This window comes from Patagioenas fasciata, chromosome 1 (genome assembly GCF_037038585.1).
Source record: "Patagioenas fasciata isolate bPatFas1 chromosome 1, bPatFas1.hap1, whole genome shotgun sequence".
Classification (NCBI taxonomy): domain Eukaryota; kingdom Metazoa; phylum Chordata; class Aves; order Columbiformes; family Columbidae; genus Patagioenas; species Patagioenas fasciata.
In genome coordinates, this window is record NC_092520.1 from 200670990 (window position 1) to 200691378 (window position 20389).

At 41.2% G+C, this 20389-nt stretch overlaps 1 protein-coding gene across 1 annotated transcript in view; it reads right to left on the reverse strand.

Annotated features, from left to right (window-relative positions):
- The window catches only part of CDHR3 (cadherin related family member 3), a 39554-nt gene extending 20394 nt beyond the window's left edge, over positions 1-19160 (reverse strand). Inside the window, 9 exon segments of the mRNA XM_065855435.2 lie at positions 168-336; positions 1868-2057; positions 3350-3498; positions 7025-7129; positions 7223-7317; positions 9931-10016; positions 12898-13066; positions 16864-17066; positions 19091-19160. Of these exon segments, the coding sequence (XP_065711507.2) occupies positions 168-336; positions 1868-2057; positions 3350-3498; positions 7025-7129; positions 7223-7317; positions 9931-10016; positions 12898-13066; positions 16864-17066; positions 19091-19160 (1236 nt within the window).
- Positions 19161-20389: the final 1229 nt, after the last annotated feature.

Below are 20389 nucleotides of genomic sequence, written 5' to 3' on the forward strand. Positions count from 1 at the left end.
GTATGTAGTTCACATGTAGTCAAAACAGTCATTCTCCACGTCATACCCACTGTCACATGATTTATAGTAATTATTTTTTTCTTGTACAGACAATTAAAGAACTTATAATATTTAATAAGCTGACTTCAAAAACAGGACAATCTAAAATAAAGTCACGAACAACTGACCACAAGTCTTCCAGACACAGCAGACTCCAGAGCGAAGTTATTGCTTCCAAAACCAGATAATCCAGTGAAATTAAATTGATTGTTTGATGGATCGACATCAATATCTTTACAGTAATTTCTAAGATCAAGAAGAAATGTCCCAGCAATCGTATTTTCATCTGCCTCATTCCTGTTTAAAACAAACACCAGAGCAACTTATATTTCTCCTCTTGAACTTTTCATAAATCACACGCCAAAACATTGACTTCCATTTATTTTCTAAGTGAAAGTCTAGATCTGAATAGGCAACAGTTGATTAAGCAACCCATTATCTGATCCATACACTCTGGTGGACAACAGCCCTGTACAATGGGCAGGACATTTAGCCAGATCCAAAACATAAACCTGGAACTCAGCTAAACTTCAGAAGCTGTCACAAGATCTTAATCTTCAAAATTAGTTCAATTAATAATCGGTATTCTAAAACATCTTCACAGCATTCTTCAGTATGCTATAATGTTCTCCTGATTGGAAACTGTGATACACCTAATAGAACTGTGGGTGGAGGGTGCCAATTTAATTGTTTTTAATCAAAACAAATATGAAAAAAAAGAAGAACCAACTGAAATACCATTAAGCCCGGATTTTGTTCCCTCATGCAATCCCTATAAGACTAGTTCTTTATTTGACCACATTTTTTCCCTGAAGATTTTTGCCTCATTCAGATAAAAATGTAAGTCCACTAGACAACAATGAGACTGTTGTGTTACTGCCATAGATGTTGTAACTAGTCAGCGCTCTGAAGCATTGGATTATCTTCCTACCAGTGCGCAGAAGTATGTGATTTAAATGCCAGACATTTCTATTAGATCGTGAGCAAGCAATTCTAACAGATAGCCCCTAACTGGGTATTCCTCATTGCATAGGTTCTTAGCCTGAGATGCTGGATTTTAATCTTCAGGACCATCAAAGTACCTTATGTGCACCTGAAGAACTGCACTAGTCTATGCAGTGTACCCTGAACTATCAGAGCCCAGGCACATTAAACTCTTCAGATGGACAATTTTGATGTCAGTCTTTCTATGACACACTTCATCTGTAAAACTGAGTTAATGTTATGTCCTCGTCTGCAAATATAAACTACCTGATCACCACAAAGGTCTCAGAGCATTTGCAGCCATAGCAAAGTCCATAACTAAGTTACTGCGCACAGAGGACACCTATAACAAGAGGTGATCTGGGCTCTGAAGACCTTATAGATTGCATTAGACAAAAAACATGCAAGTCACAAGGGAGAGATTTAGAAGAGAAGAACGGGAAGTTTAAAATAAAACTGCAGAACTGCCTGGCAAACTTTCCCTGGTGAATGATTTCCCACAGTTTAGCATAAAGTGAGTAAGGAGGAGCCTGGTTCTGTACTGGTCAGAGAAGTAACTCTATAACACATGGTCTTTTATCCCACAGGTTTAGGTACCTGAAAGAAAGATAAATAAAGTATCTGACTATAGACAGAATTTTTTAGTCCAAATTTCCAGTTTGAACATAGGAAACTGAGTTTTGTGCCACAAAACACACTGAACAGTAACATTTAAAGGGTTAAAAATGAATGTCCATTTTAACCTCTAGCTGTAGTAGGTATGGGGACCCTAACTGATGTGTCCTAGTCCCCACACTGGTCTGGGGCAACAAGGCAGCACTCAGGCAATGAAGAGCCTCAATACCTGAAGGCAGAAGGATTGCACTCTGGTGGGTTGTCATTGATGTCGTCAATAATGATCGTGATCTCCATTTCACTGGCATTACCGCCACTGGGACTGTCCTCCACTCGGACTATCACTGAGATGTTTGGATGGAGCCGCAGTGGAAAGGCATCTCGGTCAATTCTCCCAGTCACCTGCAGCACTCCAGTTGCTGTGCAGAAAGCAACCAGAAATTAGATGCTCACCATGGAGAGAAGTAACAAACACTCAGATACATACGAGCGGACAGGGTACCTTGGCAGACAGGTAGCGGAAAAAAAAGTATTCGGTTCTGTGCAAATCATGGCTGGTTTGTTTACTTTTTTAAATTAAACAAAATGGCTCTGAAAGTTCTGTAGGACTTTAATGAATAGATACCCATTGCTCAAAAATACACCATAGGTGGCCTAAGCAGAGGGCTTGAAAAGCGGTTAGATTTCCCTTACGTTCTCAAAGAGCTAATGTAAGTCAGAGTTGAGTGGGCTCATGGAGCACCAAGGACAATGAGCTGCTAATGACTGTGCCGTTCTTGCTCTCTAGCTAGTAAGACTGCTTCACTTTCTACTGTTAGCACTCAAGCACCCTTCAGTACCTCTAAATTTACTCAAACCATCAACAGAGCTGTTCTTGGCTGTGATAGATTGCACCAAGTGCTCTGGTCAGCCACCCACTCAGTATTTTTTTTCATTTCTGTTAGCCACTGCTCAAAAATAGGTTTTTGTGGCAGATCACAGTACTATTCCCAGAGGTAAAAAAACCTCTGTCTTTTGGATCGTAATTGAGGGTAAGGGTGGCAATACCTGGCCAAAGGACAGAGGGAATCCAAAGCATTTAAGGATCATTCCTGCAAAAGCACTTTGTTGTGTGACATCTCTTTCAGCTGTGATAAGTAGTGCTAAAGCAACAGCAGCAAAGCAGTCACTGAATGCCAGCCCTGGAGCGAAACTTCAGGGCACTGGTGCATGCACCCCAGAGAGCATGGGTAGACAGGACCACCAAGAGAGAGGACTCTTTTGGATGGCCTTGCCTGAAGAGCGTCATGAATCAAGCAATGAAGCTGAGGTGCAGATTTGCTGTGCACTTCAATGCTAGAGCAGATTTCAGGCAGGAGAGAGGACATTCTGATCTCACTGTGTGCAGCTGTTTCAGGAGCCCCACAAGGGTCACTGCAATCCTCAGAGTTTAAAAGGAAGGCAGCTAATCTTATTTATTCTCACAGGAGTGTTACCCTACAGCTTTAAGTCAATATTTCTCAAGAAGTCACCTTTAGTTTACATTCTTCAAGATATTTTATTGAATGATGATCAGCTGACTGATGAATTTTACCCTAATAGCATACTGACCATTTATTTTTTCCAGAATAAAGTATGTCAATTTAACACTGATTTAAATTTAAAACATTTCTCCAAAGTAGCAACTCTCTTCTTCTATGTGTGTCAGAAGGCAAATTTTTGTTTGTCTTACACGGATTTATGGAGAAATATCTGTCAGAAGATTGGATGCTGTAGAAAAGTCTGCTGGGAGAGTCTTCATCATCAGGATCTTTAGCTGTTATATTGGCAACAAAGGTGCCCGGGCTTTGCTCCTCTGGAATCCTGTAGATTCTTTGTTTTCTACAAGATAGAACAAAATTCAGCAAAGCGCACATCTGTGTTTGCAAAGGCAGCTGAATACAGACTTAGCTGAGCAGCCAGCTGTAGCAGCAGAGCCCCAGCCATGCTGGGCTCAGAGATGGCTATTTGCATGTCACTGTTTCTGCCAGCTGGACATGTAGCAATAGCTGAACTAGTATGTGGTCATAAAGCATGACATAGCCACAAAAATAAGTGTTCTTCCCCTGAAAGTTTTTCACAGTAAAAACAATCTGACTTTCACAGAATTGTGGAAGCTGAAGATGGAAAGGGCTGTTCAGCGATGCAGTCTATCTCCCTACAGAGCTGTCAGATTGTAAATCCACTTGCTTTAATTCCTTCATTCTGCATGAGAAAAACAAAAATAGAAGCAGTAATGTAATGAATCAGCTTTCGGAATGAATGCTGGAGGCTTTGGGGGGACAACAGTATTACTAAAAATCTGAGTTGCCCCTGTAGTAGGTGGAGACAGGGAAGAGCACTCCCATGGGTGCCCACCACAATAACACGATCCAAATTCCCAACAACATCTGTCTGATTAATTTTACAAAAGAAAATGGTTCCTTACTGCTGCTGTTTGGTATGCCAGGGCTCCCAAATTTCCCATTAATTGAGTTTTATAGCTCAGATATAGATTGTGGGCAATTGTGCAGTATTGCTTATAATGGTTGCAGTTGCATGTTGACCAGGGTACTCAGGTATGCAATTATGGTACTTGAACTACATGCGACAGCAGGCATGGACAAGCACATAAAAACTCTGCAAGGAATTTGTCAAGACTGACTTATTCCAGTGAAACACACACAAACATCTTCTGTTTCTAGAAATCAAAGGGAGTCAAAGGTATTCAAGAGTTCAGAAAAGCATTAGGAGCATGTTTCAGATTGATTCCTTTTAGAACATTTTAAACTTCCTATGCACCACTTAGTTAATTGACTAGTCTATAATTCCTAGTACAGGAAAGCATGAGTCCTTTGTTGTCATGTGAAAATCAACATCATGGGACACTTAGCAATTGGAACAGAGAATTGCAGAAACACAAGATCCCATGCTTCCAGGTTTCCACTTGCAGTTTTAAAAATGGTTAAGACGACACAGTATCTTTAACTGTTTTATCAGCTGATGTGAAAAGAGGAAACCGTACAGGAGAGAAATCACGTAGTGTTTTCCCAGTAAAAACACCTAACTTACAGACAGAATTAAACAAGTGGTTCTTGAAGGCTGTGGAGTCAGTGTATTTATTAAGTTTCTATCTTACTCTTGGCATTGGATGTCTTCCTTCCTTGCTTTCCTGTTGCTTCCAGAGTCACTCAGAAACAAATAGCAACAGATCTCCTTCACTGCTACCAAAAATGCCACCCAGGAGAGCTTCTAACTGGTTTTGGCTCACAGTAGGGAACTCCCTATGACCACAGGCACCACAACTCCAACCTCTCTGTCGGCAGCAAACTCATCACAGCTCCACCTTCACAGCCTTACCAGCCCTCCTGTGCCCTGCATGGGCCTTTGTCTGGTCCCCACCAGATCTCTTGGGAAGAAACGGGATGTTTTTGAGCACATCCCCTTAGCACCAAGTACTAGCACAGCTGCGAGGAGCTGGGGCCATTTCCTACGCATCTACGTCTGGGCTGTGTCCTGTTGTCCATCTGTCTGCCACCTGCCAGTGGCTTTTTACAGGATGGTTCAAGTAGACCTCTTAGACACTGCAATGTAATTGCAAGGAAGCATATGTTTGTTTTCTTGTCTTTGTTTTCATGACTCCACAAGTTTTCCATTGATTTTAACAGCCAGAATTTCAAAAGGCTGAATGCCAATGTAGTGTTGTGAACACCAAAACCAGATGTGCTTGCATATACTATGGGAACAATTAGAAAGACCCTTTGAAACTATGTTCTTGACAGCTTTGATCGGGAGAAAATAAAGAAGGTTTGCTAACTCGTCAAGTTTCCCCAGCTCCCATCCTAGCACTAATTATTACAATGTCAGAAAGTACATTGCCGCAGCATGCAGCTCACATTTTAGCAGGGGAGAGGCCATACATGTGTGTACTGAGGGCAGTTTATGAAGTGTAATTCAATCTACAGTTCTTTACAAACTGAGCTCCTCTTTTTGGTCTGTAGTGTCAATCTAAAAGGGAGAAGATTCAAACAAATACCAGGCCTTATTTGTGCCATATGAGAAATGAGTCTTAGACCTTAGTTGTTATGGATGCTAAAGTGACTGCAGCTTTCACTAATTCTTGAACAAGTAGATAAATATTTAAAAGAGCTCCTTTAGCATTCCAGACATAAGGATAAATAAACAGAAATGGCACCATTTGGAGGAAATAATCAGTCTAGAACACATTGTGCGAACGTTGGCAGTGGGAAGAGGACTCCTCCTGCTTGTAGCAGTACAGTAACGTGGAGCGAGCTGTTAACCTTATTGACTATTGCAGAAACCATGCCTGTTTCTAACATTTCATTCTTCTGTTTCTTCAGATTCTTCATCCCTTTACCCAGCAAAGTCCAAATTCTCGGCCTCAGCCCAGGAGCTGTGCATTGCTCTGGCTCCACCAAGCACCCAGAAGATTGCTCCAAACAAGTGGCTGAAAATCTCTCGGCATGGCCCAGGTGCTACGCTGTCCTCTCCTTTCTAGAGCTGGCAGGAGAGCAGCCATCATAAATATTCTCAGCAGGGACCTCGTAGAGCCTCAGGATCAGGAGACATGAAGAGAGTGTCTTGAACCCAATCAGTGTGTCATGCAAGTGACAAAGATAAATCAACAGAATCAAATTGACTGTAATTGTCAAACTCCTGCTTCAGAAACAATCATCCATCGCACTTTCCACTGCAAAACAGCCTTCTGGTGGCATGTGTATATTCTTTCCCATTTTTCCAAATGTTCAACAATATTCCTGATTCCAACTAAAGCTCCATTAGTCTTCAAAAGCTATTTCTGACTTGTGTGCTATGGCACAATTTCCTGCTTATGACACAGTAAGAGACGGCAATGTTTCAAAGATCGCCAGGATTGTTTACAAGTCTAAGTGTCTGGGAAGAAGAGGAAGACAGATCAAAAGTGAGACCTTTTTAATGTCTAGACACTTCCGCATGAATAAACATCATTATGGAGAAATACACATCTGCAAGAAGGGTAAATTTCTGTATGATTATATTCATACAGGGTAAAATTCATCTCCTTGTCTGAACTTGTCCAAAGGTCTTTGCATAGCTTTAACCTCTCTAAATGCTAACAAGTACAATGAGCTTGTTCGGCTGTTCTTAGCATGAATGCAGAGCCTGGCAAACTTGAGACTATTAAGAATATAAGTAAGAATAAAAGAGGTAAATTAGGGCAAAGGTTTCCGGTTGAAAAACAGGAGTAATAATGAAATGAAAATACTGTTTTCAGTAGTATTTTGTTGTTATATTTACTTGCCCTCACGTTACACCCTCCCATTGATGTCAAAGCAGTAAAGCTTGGAAAACATCTACATTTGGAGTACAACAGAAGTTTTTCACTCACGTGATAAAGTAAGGTCTTTCATCATCAATGTTAATGACATTTATATTCACTGTTTTAGTTGAGTTGAGTCCGTCTGGATCTGTCACTGTTATATTTAAAAAGTAACTGTTAGATAAGAAAACAAAACAAGAATCATTCTGTGAACATTTCTCTGCCTACTGTAAGCTATTAGGCCATGTGAATAAAATACATTCTCACCAACGTTGATCTTTCTCATAATCAAATTCTTTTGTGGAAAAAATGTCTCCGCTTTCCAAGACCAGGAATGGCACTGATGCAGGGAGCAGTGAATACTGAAATTAAGAGAGCAAGAAATCAGTCTTCATATCTTTAAATGTCCCTCCATTCATCCCTTCTCTTGTAAAATTGGCCAAGTTATAGAAAAGTGTTTGCCTCAAAACTTCGCATATTGAAACATGCTGACATACAGCTGCTGGCACAAGCCCTGATCATCTGAGCTGAAACAGCTCAAACTTCGTTGTACGTGCTTTACCTGACAGCCAGGGGAGACTCACAGATGCTGAATTACATTAAAGTCCACACTATTCTTTACGTCTCTGAATTCCAGCTCTGCAATGAGAATTTAGCAGAGAGGCCAGCCAGCAGACCCACTATGGAGTATGCAAAAATCAGCTTCGTGGTGGCAGCAGAATACATGCACAGAGAAGTGAGAGAAGGGGTGAGGCTGGATTTGGGGGGCGTAAGATTTACTGTGCAGGAGGCAATGAAGTTGAGGGAACCAAGGAGAGAAGAGTGGACTTTCACAGAGTACATGAGGGTGTGAGGCTGAAAGGTATTCACAACAGCTCGGTGTGAATGCGCCTGTTCAGCGGTGGCAGGTGGCAGCTGCTGCTCTCTGCATTGCAGGACACAAACGTGTCTGTCCTGGTTTTGTTAAAAACAAGTTTCTCTTTTAGTGAATTTGCCTGTCAGCTAAAGCCTTCATATTAGCTGCATTTTCCTGGAGAACCCAACACATGTTTTGGTTAAACCTAGCAATGGAATGCAAACTTATTGATAAGCACGGATGGACATCTCACGAGAGGGGCAACGAGAAACTGATGACCGAGAGACTGACCAATGGTGTATAACATTCCATTCACGTGAATACTTCATATAAAAGTGGGAGATCACGAGGATCTCGGCCCCTTTTTTCCTCATGGCTGACATTAGGAGAGGACCTTGCTGGTCGTCCCTGCGAACTGAGGCTTAGTGACAGACTGAATCCAGCTCCGGTTGGCTACAGAGTCTAATCCAGGACTTTGGGTGCTGGCTCTGCAGTTGCTGAGACTTACAAGATTGGTTTTGTATATTTTGTATTATTTTCTCTATTCTTATTAGTAGCATTAGTAAAACATCTTTAACTTTTCCAACTCTCTTCTCTCTGTCCTCCTTTCCCTCCCGATCGCCTGTCCTGAGTGGGAAAGGGGGAGAGGGAGGGGCAAAAGGGGGAAGTGGGCGGGGAGAGGAGGTTAACAATACATCTGCCAGGGTTTGATTGTCACCCCACAATCTTAACCCTCGACACGTGTCCCACACTGGTGTGTGGGAGCGAGAGGGAGCTGAGCACCTTGACACCCCACAGAGCAGGGAGAAAGGCAGCACCTTGAGCCTCATGGCTGCAGGGCAGCTACCACACACCCACCACATCCTCCCCACTATTGTCCACATGCCTCTGCCAGGACACCAGCAATACGCCCTCAAGGACATTTTCTTTGTTAGTGCAGGTGTTAGTTATACTCATAAAGTCTAAAGTATGTAACATCAGAGGGTCATGAACCATACAAGTAATCTGCAAAATCCTCTGAGCAACTTGTCCAGGGGATGCAACTGCTTTCATATCACCTTTTGGAAAAAAACAAGAGGTACAGAGAGCTGAGTAAAACAACTTGCCTCCTGCTGTGATAGATTTAATTGAAATGGCTTTAAAAAACAAACAAACAAAAAAAAAAAAAACAGCCAGGTGATCACAATTCTTTTCTCAATTTTTTTTGCCAGTTAACCTTTCTAAACTCTCTCTCCAGCTGATTATTTTACCTGTTGCCCAGAACTTCTATACTCATAGCTTCTTATTATGCTCGAGCTTCATCAGGAGTTAGAAAACATGTGGAACTCACTGCCATTGTTTTCAGAAACAAGGCAGAGCTAAAGCCCAGGCCTCTGTTTCTCTCCTCACCCGCTCCAGTTTGGTGGTTTGACTGGGCAAAGCCTGAGGACAGGCTTAAACATAATCACTCTCTTGAATAACGCTGCACATTGAAGTACCATCTTCAAGTTCAGTTCTTGAATGCGCTGTCTTTTATCAAGCCAAAGCCAAAAAAACAAAGCTACAACACAATTTTTAGGTAAGTGCAGTTACTTTCCCCCTGTCCATAAACAAACTTATCACTTTCCAGAAATTTTTGCGGATACCAAGACTACTTTCAGATCAGCTAACACATTTTCTTGACTGAAGATCACAGTTTGCACTGAGATTGTCAAAAAGCTGAGATTCAGTTGCCTTGTAAGCAATTTCCTTATGGTCTCATTTAAAAGAATGTACATTGTGATTCAGAAGGTTAAAAAATTTATATAATTTTAGTCACTGTCATCTACAATAAATGTTTTGCCAGCCTTTTTTTCTTTTTTTTAAGAGATACAATTTCTACTGTATCTCTGATTAACTGTATCAAACTCTGCCTTCAATTTCCCTCAGTTTTGGAGGGCTGAGGACTCAAAATACAATTGTGTCCAAACAATGAGGCTGGGTTTTCTTAGTATATTATTGAAAATGCTTCTTTTTTTCCTGACTAAACATTTTCCTGTGTTCCTGATACAGAAGGAAGTTGTTGAAAGACACTGGCAATTAGCATTTCAGATGCAGTGGATTATATAATATCTGGGGTTTTTTCTTTAATATAACTTACTTTGAGTTCAGCATTTTCAGGATCAGTTGCACTAACTTGGTAAATGCGTTCTGGAGGTGTTCCTTCCAAGACATAGATCATTACAGCTGCACGGATGTAAGTGTATTCAGTGTTAATCAGGTAAGAACAAAAAGACATGGCAGAAAACATACTGATACACTGAAGCAGCCTCCTGCATTTTCTCACTTGACAAGTCTAATTCCAAAATCACCACAAAGAGCACAAATACTCAAAAGATAAAAAAGAAGCCAACTGCTTGTCTGTAAACAGGCATCCATTGTTGTGAGTTGCAATACGAATTGTGTCATTCAAAAAAAAAGACTGCTCTTTACATACAACCTATCTCGAGTTGCTCACAGAATATGGAGTAAAATGATGCATTTGGGCTATACCTGTGCCTTTCCTTACCAGACACATGGGGAGAATGTAGCCCTGCGCTAGGTCCTCATCGCCATACCCTCCCTGTCCACGCCCTGTCCCCTGCCAGGACATCTCAGAGGCTTTCCTCTTAATTTCTGCTTTTCCTTTACACCTGCAAGATAAATAGCGGATGGTCTGCGCTGACTTAAATTTCTGCCTTATTAAGGGTGCTAATTCAGTGCAAGGTGCATTTCTTTCCATGTTAGGGATTCTCATAGTTGAGCTATCTCGTACTGGGCCACTGGCAACAGGCGTAGCTCTCCTTCAGTGTAGTAATTAACAGAACAACACATCTTTAGATCACATTATTTGCTTTATGCCCTTTTGTGTCTGCTGGACCTGCTGTTTCTGGACTATTAATTTCCACTGTGACCCCTGCTGACTGCTGCTTCTCGTCAGAGCAGTGGGAATCCCAGAGCCGTGTAATGAGTTGTTCCCAGTGGACAACAATATGAATATAAAGTTTAATGAGAGGGAGATGCTTTTTCATAACCAGAGAATGCGCAATTAGTGTCTGATTGTAGCTGGTACTGCTAACTAAAGCCACACAGTTAGGCAGATCAGACATCTGTGCTCACCAATTTATGGCAGCTCTAGCTGAGAGCTAAGCTGATATTTGTAACAAGCTCCCACGTAGAGTGTGTTTCATGCTGTGCCGATCCCCCGAAGTGTCACACTTAATTATTATTAGATTCCAGCAGCACCCATGATATGCAAGACACCCGCTATACTGAGAAGATGACACAGTTTCTTCCCTAGGGGAAGCTAATTTGCTTTACAAACTAAGTATTGTATGGAAGCAGGAGCATCCATGTGCTGCGGATCATTAGTGCAGCGGCTGGTGGGGAGCGGGGCTGGGCTGGACCCGGCCAGGCAGACAAGCCCTGTTCGCTGCAGCGGGCAGCAGTGCAGCTGCAGCCACGCCGCCTGCACCACCGACTGTGAAATGCTGCTGCTAGTCCCCATCTGTGGGGTTCCTCAGCCAGCTCCGAATGCCTGCCACAAGCGGATCACAGTGTGGTATTTTCAGAGAGAAAAGATAAAATCAAATATTGAATTATTGAGTGCTTTTCCATACAGTGCTGTTAGAATATCAAGACTTCAAACAGGCTCTCAGCACCTCATCAAATCATAAGAGCATATTTTTACACACTACCTGAACTGTTCAGTCTGTGTATGAATGTGAACACATAATAAATACATCGCTATACTCTGTCACCTCATGGTACAATTTTTCCATGTTCCTCTCACCAGTAAATAAACAAGATAAGCACAAGGAATTACTGAAGGGAGTCAGCAGCAGGCTACAAAGATGATTAGGGGCCTAGAGCACCTTTCTTATGAGAAGAGACTGAGAGAGCTAGGTCTGTTCAGCCTGGAGAAGTGAACGCTGAGAGGGGATTTCATCAATTACTATAAATACCTCAAGGGTGAGTGTCAAGAGGATGGGACCAGACTCCTTTCAGTGGTGCCCAGCGACAGGATGAGGGGCAATAGTCACAGACTGAAGCACAGGAGATTCCATCTGAACATGAGGAGAAACTTCTTCACTTTGAGGCTGCCAGAGCCCTGGAACGGGCTACCCAGAGAGGTTGTGGAGTCTCCTTCTCTGGAGACATTCAAACCTGCCTGGACACCTTCCTGTGTGATCTGCTCTGGTGAACCTGCTTTAGCAGGTGAATTGGACTGGATGATCTCCAGAGGTCCCTTCCAAACCCAACCATTCCATGATTCTGTGATAAGACTTCTCAGAGAATAAGGTTATTATTTCCTGTCTTTTTTATTGATGGCATTGTCACTCGTATTAGGTGCTACACGGCCTGCAAAGCCTGCACTGACAGCCAGGGTACTCCAACCTCATACCTGAGTCTACTGCAAACTCCTCCCTGTTGCACCTTTGCCCGTGGTCTGAAAGTAACCCCGCGTCTGTCCCACACAGGAGACAGAGCTCTTTACTTCTTTCCATTTTTTCCCACCATAGATCACAATCTCCGAGATGCCACTCTTCAGACTGATTTTCCACTTAATTTCCCATGTGAAGGTGCAAATGCAATATACAGGTAAAAAATATTGGCAGAGCAATGTTTTATCATTTTTCCTCAGAAATTCTTAAATATACACAATACACACTAATTTAAATTTATCTTGCTTCTCCAAATTAGTCCAGTTTTCATCAAACTACTGAAACATGTACCCATATTCAATGGTTATATCCCCACCAAACTTCAGGTTTCTAACACATACCTATAGGTAGGTATTCCTCTCATTAAAACAATAATAATAATTATATATATTTTAACATTTTTTTTTCCTTATAATTCTACAGATGCTTCAAAATGGTTAAATCATTTTTGGTCAAAGCTTCAAGAAAACTAAATGGGCATTTCCACACATGAAGCATACCAAATATTCATGTAAAATAAAGCTCTGACAACAGTGTCCTGTTCGCCCCCTGTTTTCCTAAAATACTTCGACCACTTTAGCTGCAGACACTGTGTGCTACTATAGTTTTTTTTAAATTTCTCCCTCATGCCACCATTATCTTACTTTGAATTGCTATATTTCCTCGAAACACAGGACGTTCATTTTTATCTATTACTCGGACAGTCAGTATGTTAAGGTCAGTTCTCCCACTTGTGTCTTCAACGAAAATCTGTAAATCAAAGCTCTTTGGCATAGTTTCATAATCTAGTACAGGGTTTCCAGTGGTAACAACCTGAAAAGGAAATATTGTTATTAGCACATGGTGCAAGAGATGTAAGTTACAGTCAATACACATGAATATAAGCAAAAGTACACTTTGCATCACTAAGCAGTGAGTATTTCAGAACATCTTCTACTTGCTGGCACATTTCTTGTCAGTGACAGAAGTGTAAGAAAAACAGAGTAAAAAAACCCAAATGTTGTGGCTTCCTGGAGCAATTCAGGGACCTCTTGTGTGAGGGACAGTTTGAGGAGGACAAAGCCTGAAGGAGCTGTCATGCCTCACAAGCAATGCTTTGCCTTCAAGGCCACAACTACGTCTTGCAGGTACTTTGTGTCTAGTGTCACCTTTCCACACCAAGCTCCCAGAGCAGTCACGGTGTGATGCGACTGAAAAGTGCGGGAAGCCCTGAAAGACACGAGGGGAGCTTCACCATTTCTGTGAGTCAGGAGCAGAAGGGGGAAGACCTTTTACTTGCAATAAGGAGTATGGGGGCAGGAAACAGTATAGTCTAGCAGGTACCAGCCCCTTCCTTGTATAAGCTGTGTCTGGGAGAAAACTTGCAGGAAACTAAAGAAAGGGAGAAGCTGCATGACTACAGTGTATGAGAGAGGGACACGAACTATTCGGTGAAAATCTTGAACTAATTCAAAAATAACATAGGCCTTAAGTTTTGTAAGATTGGTAAGGCAAATGTTTGGTTTGAGGGGTTTTTTTTTGAAGACTTCAAGCTCTGCATATCATCTCTTAACACAGAAGATGACATTGCATGAAAAAACATTAAATACATTCATTTTGGATTTAGGATGAGTCAAGAGCAACAGCAGTATGCTGAAGGCTGTATGCTACAATATTCATTGATGAAACTAGTAAAGAAACAAGAACTTTCCTTTCTTGGACAAGAAAGTAAAAGGTGACTGTTAAATTTCCTGTGTAGCTACAAAACTCTGAAGCTTGAATGCCAGTAGAGAGGATGCTGTGGAACTGGCAGAGAAGCATTTGGGATCACAAATGTGTGTGACAAGGAGAGTGTCAGTGTATTCACAGTAGTGCAGAGTGGGGGAGCCTGGAGAGAATGCAGGAGAACAATGAAATAAATCCTTGATTTTATATGAGATGATGTAGCCAGAGGACAAATGCAAAAGTGACATCAGCACAATCACAAGACAGAAGCCAAAACAGAGCCAATTAACACAGACAGTTGGAGGAGAGTGAACAGAAGCACCAAGATGTTATGCCTTCTGGTATTTAAAACTGCTGCTCTCTGGAACCTTGTGGATCTTTTTGCTACACTACTATAGGAGAAAACAACTATGTCCTGGATGGTCTCCTTCTTTCCTATATTGTGCAAATAGAAGCTTCCCATGAAAGTGATGCTAACTCAGAAAAAAACTTCTTCAAAAGCTTGTAATACCAATGGGAAGGTTGGTCTCCAAAGTGAGTGTTTGCTGGAGATCTAAATACAATAAACAGATGCAATGAATTCAAAATGAGAAACTGTTCAATTCTAAGCAGAAAATATCTGCTCTGGGGAATCATCCCTCCAGTTCTCAGCCAAATGTTTTCATTGGTGTTGTAACTACATCCAGACTGTCTAAACACACTCTTCTGCCCTCCTTTATAGAGACCTTGCAACTGATTATGTGAATCTAGATGGTCTCTTTGTAGGGTGCTTTGGAGAACAGCTTGCCACCAGCATAGGCTGAGCCACAGTTCACCTCTTCTCCAGGTGGGAGCAATGCTTACTGATACAGCCAGCACTGGACACCACCTGAAGCAGATGCAAACTTTGCAAAAGAGCATCTAGAGTCATCCCATTACTGTACACCTCTTATTCCACCTGAGAATTTCACTACTCCTTGCTCCCCCCTTCACTCCCACGATGTAAAGGGACCATCACTCTCAGCATCAAGGCGGTTTCAGGCAGCAGAATGCTTTCATGCATTTCACACACCTGCCCATGGGATCCTCCAAACAAGAGTAAGGCAGGGAGGAAACGATAGGGCTCAGATCTCGGAAACTGTCGCTCTCTGAGAAATGTCAACACATATCAAGAAATGCAATATTGCCTTGGTTTTCTGCAACATAAGTAAATGTGCTTTCTAAGTACAGAAGAGCCTGTGCTAACAGGTACTTAGATAATCTGCAAACCCCATCATTCATATATTTAATACTTCCTTTTTCTATATTTTAGCAAAGATTTAATGGCAGTAGTTAGTGGTGAGGTATCTCATTTTGGATCACGTTACTTTTGCAAAATATTGTCCCAATCTTCTACGACATAGTATAGGTAATTAAAAGTAGCAATGCTCATCAAATAAATGGACTAAGGACACTCATGTATTTTTCCTTGCCTTATGAGTTGTAATTAGCAGTCAACTGCTAGTTTGCAGAACTCATATGTAGCTTTCTTTATAATTTTCTCATGACTGATATTCACCGGCACAATCTCTTTGTTTCAGTCTCTCGAGTTATTTAGGAAACCCTGAAAACAGCTGCAGTTCAAGGAAGACACCAAGTCCTCCATCCGCATGCCATTCTGGTAACGGGGCTGTGGTAAGAAATTGATATAAACTGGCACTTTGGAAGAAAGCAGTCTCCAGCCTTCACTTATGAATTCTCTGCCAGCAAAGCCAGCTTAAGGGCTATATCCATTTCCATCTGCCTGTTACATCCCCTCAGCTGAGCCAGTTCAGGTGTTTGTGCAGTCATATCTTACGCTCCACAGATGAAAGAGGGGTTTTTTGAGAGTTTTTTTGGCCGTTTCACTGATCTGGCTGGGGAACAGTTAAAGAACCAGCAGAGCTGGCACAACTGAGCTTTGTATTCTGCTGGGAGGCAGGGGCAAGGGAAGAGCAGCAGCTTCCCAGGTAGGCTGGATCAATGAGCAGCAATCAACTGAGGTCACAGTCCTAATTTTCACAAATTTTATCTCAGAAACATCAGCAAAGAGAACAACAAAAGAGCCTTCATATCAGTTCTGTGGAAACCTGAACTTCCTTGGAAACACCCAGAAAAATGTATTCAAATTAACTCTATGAGTCTCTACTCAGCGCCTATCTCTACCTTTTGAAGACATTTCAGTGTCACTTTTCAGGCTCAGACACACAAGCGAGCTGCAATGGGATGACAAGTTATCATGTGTCAGAACACTCATTGTCAGTGACAAATGTGAGCTAATACTTGCTAATTTATCCAGCAATTAAAATTACCCTGAAGTAACAGAAATTGCTTTGCATTAGCCACAGGACAAGAGCATGCAATAGATAGAAATAGATCACAGATGTGTGGAAGTGTGACAACTTCTTACCTCAAGATGACTTCCTCATGTGTCACAACCTTCGTTTAGAATTAAATATTACTTTGATCTGACTCAGCTTACTTTGTTTTGGAAGTGAGTCAAATTCATTTTAATTCTAGGTGGGAGAGGCCAAACAGAAGATGTGTGCTTTAACTAAGCCTCTTTAAATTCACAGTGACTTCATATAAATTAAGTTGAAAAACTATAACAGAAGTAGGTCCTATACATCCTTCTTCACCTCTTATTTTCCCAAAATCACATTTTTTCTATCACAGAATAAATGGAATTAGTGTGATAGGTGGTTTTTTCCTAAATTCAATTAAAAATTATAATAATTATTGCTACTCATTTGTCATATCTATTACAGTATGTATAAATACTACTACAGTCTGCATTTGCAACTCTTTTCTAACTAAAAGATGAGTCACTGTGCACTGTCAGTGCTCCGTAATCCAGGAAACATCAGCCTACATGACTGAACATTGCTCAAGCTAAACACAAAACTCACCCTGTATTCAAGATTTCCTTTTGATTCAATATCAAAAGCCTCTGTAAGTGGATTTGAATTTACTATGGTAGGAAGTATTTCAACACCTTCAGAAGACATTGGAGAAAGAGTTACATTAAAGGTATAAACTGAAACACCAGCTGCTGCATTTTCTTCAACAGTGCACGTTGCAGGTAAGCCCTTAAGCAACTGGGTTCTTCTTCCTGCAAGATGAAAATGAATGTAAAATTACTTTGGGAAATCTTAGGCTAGCAGGAGCACACAGCTTGTGCCAAGAGCCGCCGTTAACGAGCACAAAATGGCCCAGCTCTCTTTTTGCTTATGAATGGTGACATCGCATGGTAGAAAATCCAGTGCTCATGGCAAAAAAACCCCAATCTTTTCTCTAATTCAGTACTATGCTATGCTATGCTATGCTATGCTATGCTATGCTATGCTATGCTATGCTATGCTGTGCTATGCTATGCTATGCTATACAATACAACACAATACAACACAATACAACACAATACAACACAATACAACACAATACAACACAATACATCTGGAGCGGCTGATGTCAAAGTAGTATTGTTACTGCATCTTTTGCCCTCATACATGCCTTTATATAGAAGCAAAGAAACTCAACGTGTTTCTATTATTTCATTTAGGTCTGTGGATCACTGATCTCCCTGGGATTACTCTGACATTTACGGAAAAAAAGGCCTTGGAGATGCTCTGCAGGTGGGTGAGGTGCAGGTTGGGATGTGGGAGATGGTGAATTGGAACTGCCTGTAAGAGCTTGTCTGAACAGATCACACTGACACTCCGGTACGACTGAGATCAGTTGAGCTGTTACTGATTTATGTCAGTGGAAGCAGGACCCAGGGAAGGACTGAGTTTTAATCCATGTTCTTATAGACTCTGGAAAACACCATCAACAAAAATCACCCATACAAATGAGACTCAGCTCGGAGGGGCTGCTGGGCATACATTTTCATAAGTGGAGCTGAACTTTAAATATAATCTCCTGTGGATAGTACCTGATGAATCCAGTTCCCTCAGCAAACCACAATTCATTAACGGAAACCATTCATGAAATCAATGAAATAATTTATAACATTTAGAAATGTAGAAAGGAGTTGCTATTTTTATATTCTCTCCAAAGATTTCATTGTCTGTTTATTCAGGATTTGTCTTTCTAAATCACAACCTCTTACTTCTTGTTCTTTATTTTTAACTTAAATTTTTGGTACTGTATCTAAATGGCTTCTCCTTCCAATTGATTTCACAGAAGCCCTCCTTCCATATTCACAAGTTCTTGCTTAGCTCCTTACTTTGGAGAGCAAAACATGCCTGAAGAAATTTAATACCTTATTTATAAGAATTACCAACCCCAAACACTGACAAATGCTGAGCCCAAGACAACACAACCATGAGAATGGCTTTGAGAAGTACATGTATATTTAAGTCTTATTTATCTGTGATTTGTCAGTCTTTACGGTGTGCTTGAGTCACATCTTCAAGCTTTCCTCTCTCCACGATCATGTAGGTTAGAAAAACACTATTTTTCAAGAAAAGTTGAGGTTCACATAGTGTCCTGATCAGAGGTTTGAGGACATCAGGTAAACCACCAAATACTGACAGGTTCCTGAGGGCTGGCAGAACTATTTCAGTTCTGAGAGCACAGTGACCCTACCTGAGCAGCTTACTACAAGCAACACCAAGTGCTCCGTGAGCTGCACAGACCGCAGTTGGAAGAACTGCTTTAAGTTGCTAATGTGCACATATTCATATGGGCAAATATCCCATGTTTTTACACTGGGAAAAGATAGCGGTATTATCCTACTAATATTCTCCACAAATGTTTGGTCCTGTTTGGTTACCCATTCTACTACATCAAAGAGAAATGTTATCAATTTTTGAAAGGAGAATACTGGAATATTAATACTAGATACCATTTCTCAGAGAGCTGACCTCCCCTTCCACGCCAACACCGTCACACTGAGCAGTGGCTACTGCACACAAAGTGCCTCATCCAGCAAAATGTCTTAGCAAGGAGTCATATTCTCTTTTTCACCATACTGCTGTAACCACAGAGCTCAATCTATTTCAGTAGGAAAATAATTGTTACTTGATTGTTTCCATCCGTGTCTGATCCCTAAATATGTATTATAAAGCTCCCAAGAGAAAGTATAACAGCCAACAGTGTTCTAATTTTAGCAGTGTAATGAAATCCTGTTCTTACCAGATACTACTCCCAGCAAAATGAGAAGAAGGAGCATGCTCTTCATCATCTTTACGACCCTGTCCTTCATGTTCCCAGGATGCAAACTGAAGGAAGATGATGGTATGTTTTCCCTACTTTACATCAGCTCCACCTAAATTCTTCTTCTTTGTCATGTTGTGGAGTGAGAAATGAAACAAAAAACCCGTGTCTCTAAGGGAGTTTCTAAACACTGCCAGCTTGTTTGTTTGTCAGAGAACCACTCCTTGCTGACACTCCATCCATAGACCTGGGTCACACTTGAGAAAACAATCATTAGTAGTCCTTTCACTGCAATTATCTTACTTATAAAAGCATTATCAAAATAATCTAGTAAGTTCTAAATCTGGAAATACTGTGCTTCTTTCATCACTCTGGCAAATGAGGCACTCTCCTCACACACCAGGATCAAACGCTCTTTTTTCTTACTGAACCAAGAACCTGAAGTTTTCTCATTTCTCTGGGTATCAGAGAATTACTCAGACCACACACCTGCATACCTGGAGGTAAGACTGCAGTATATGTACATGACGAAGACAGCTTTGCTGTGGCTGTCTCAGGAATGGCATGGACTACTCTGCAAAGTGCACTGGTTCCCTTAGACTGGACATTTAGCCAGCTAGCCCACAATACACCCATGCAATTTTTAATTGTTTTTTTTAGGTTAGGGCAATCCTAGAGTTTTTTCATAGAGCATAAGACAGAGGTGACACTAATAGCAGAACTGAATGCAATATAGGTGCATCAGAATCACAGTGTCGACTCACAGAACAATCTAGGTTGGAGGGGAACTCTGGATGTCATTTTGTCAAACACCCTGCTTGAAGAAGGATTAATTAGACCAGGTTGCTCAGGGATTTGTCTAGTTGATTCTTGAACACCTTCACACCAACATAAGAGGCAGAATTTAGAGATTCAGGTTTAACACAGCTCTGGAGAAACCATACTGATTTGTGAGCTAAGCTAGCATCTCTGTGTGACACTTTGTAGCTGTTTCAGTGAAAGCCGACAGTAATTCAGAAAGCTGTGTCCTGTGCTCCTGTGTTTTGTGTAGTATGAGCATATTAATCGAACATGCTGAACATGAACATCAAATTTGATGCTGGGGCAGGCACTATCTGTGCATGCTGCATGCACATCTTATACCAGCATATAGATGTGCCCTGGAGGATTCTGCTGATATAATGAAACTGGAAAAGATGCATCAGTAAAACCTATTGATTGGAACTGAACTATACCTACATATCTGATACTGGTTTAGGGAATCGTAAGAAACATACA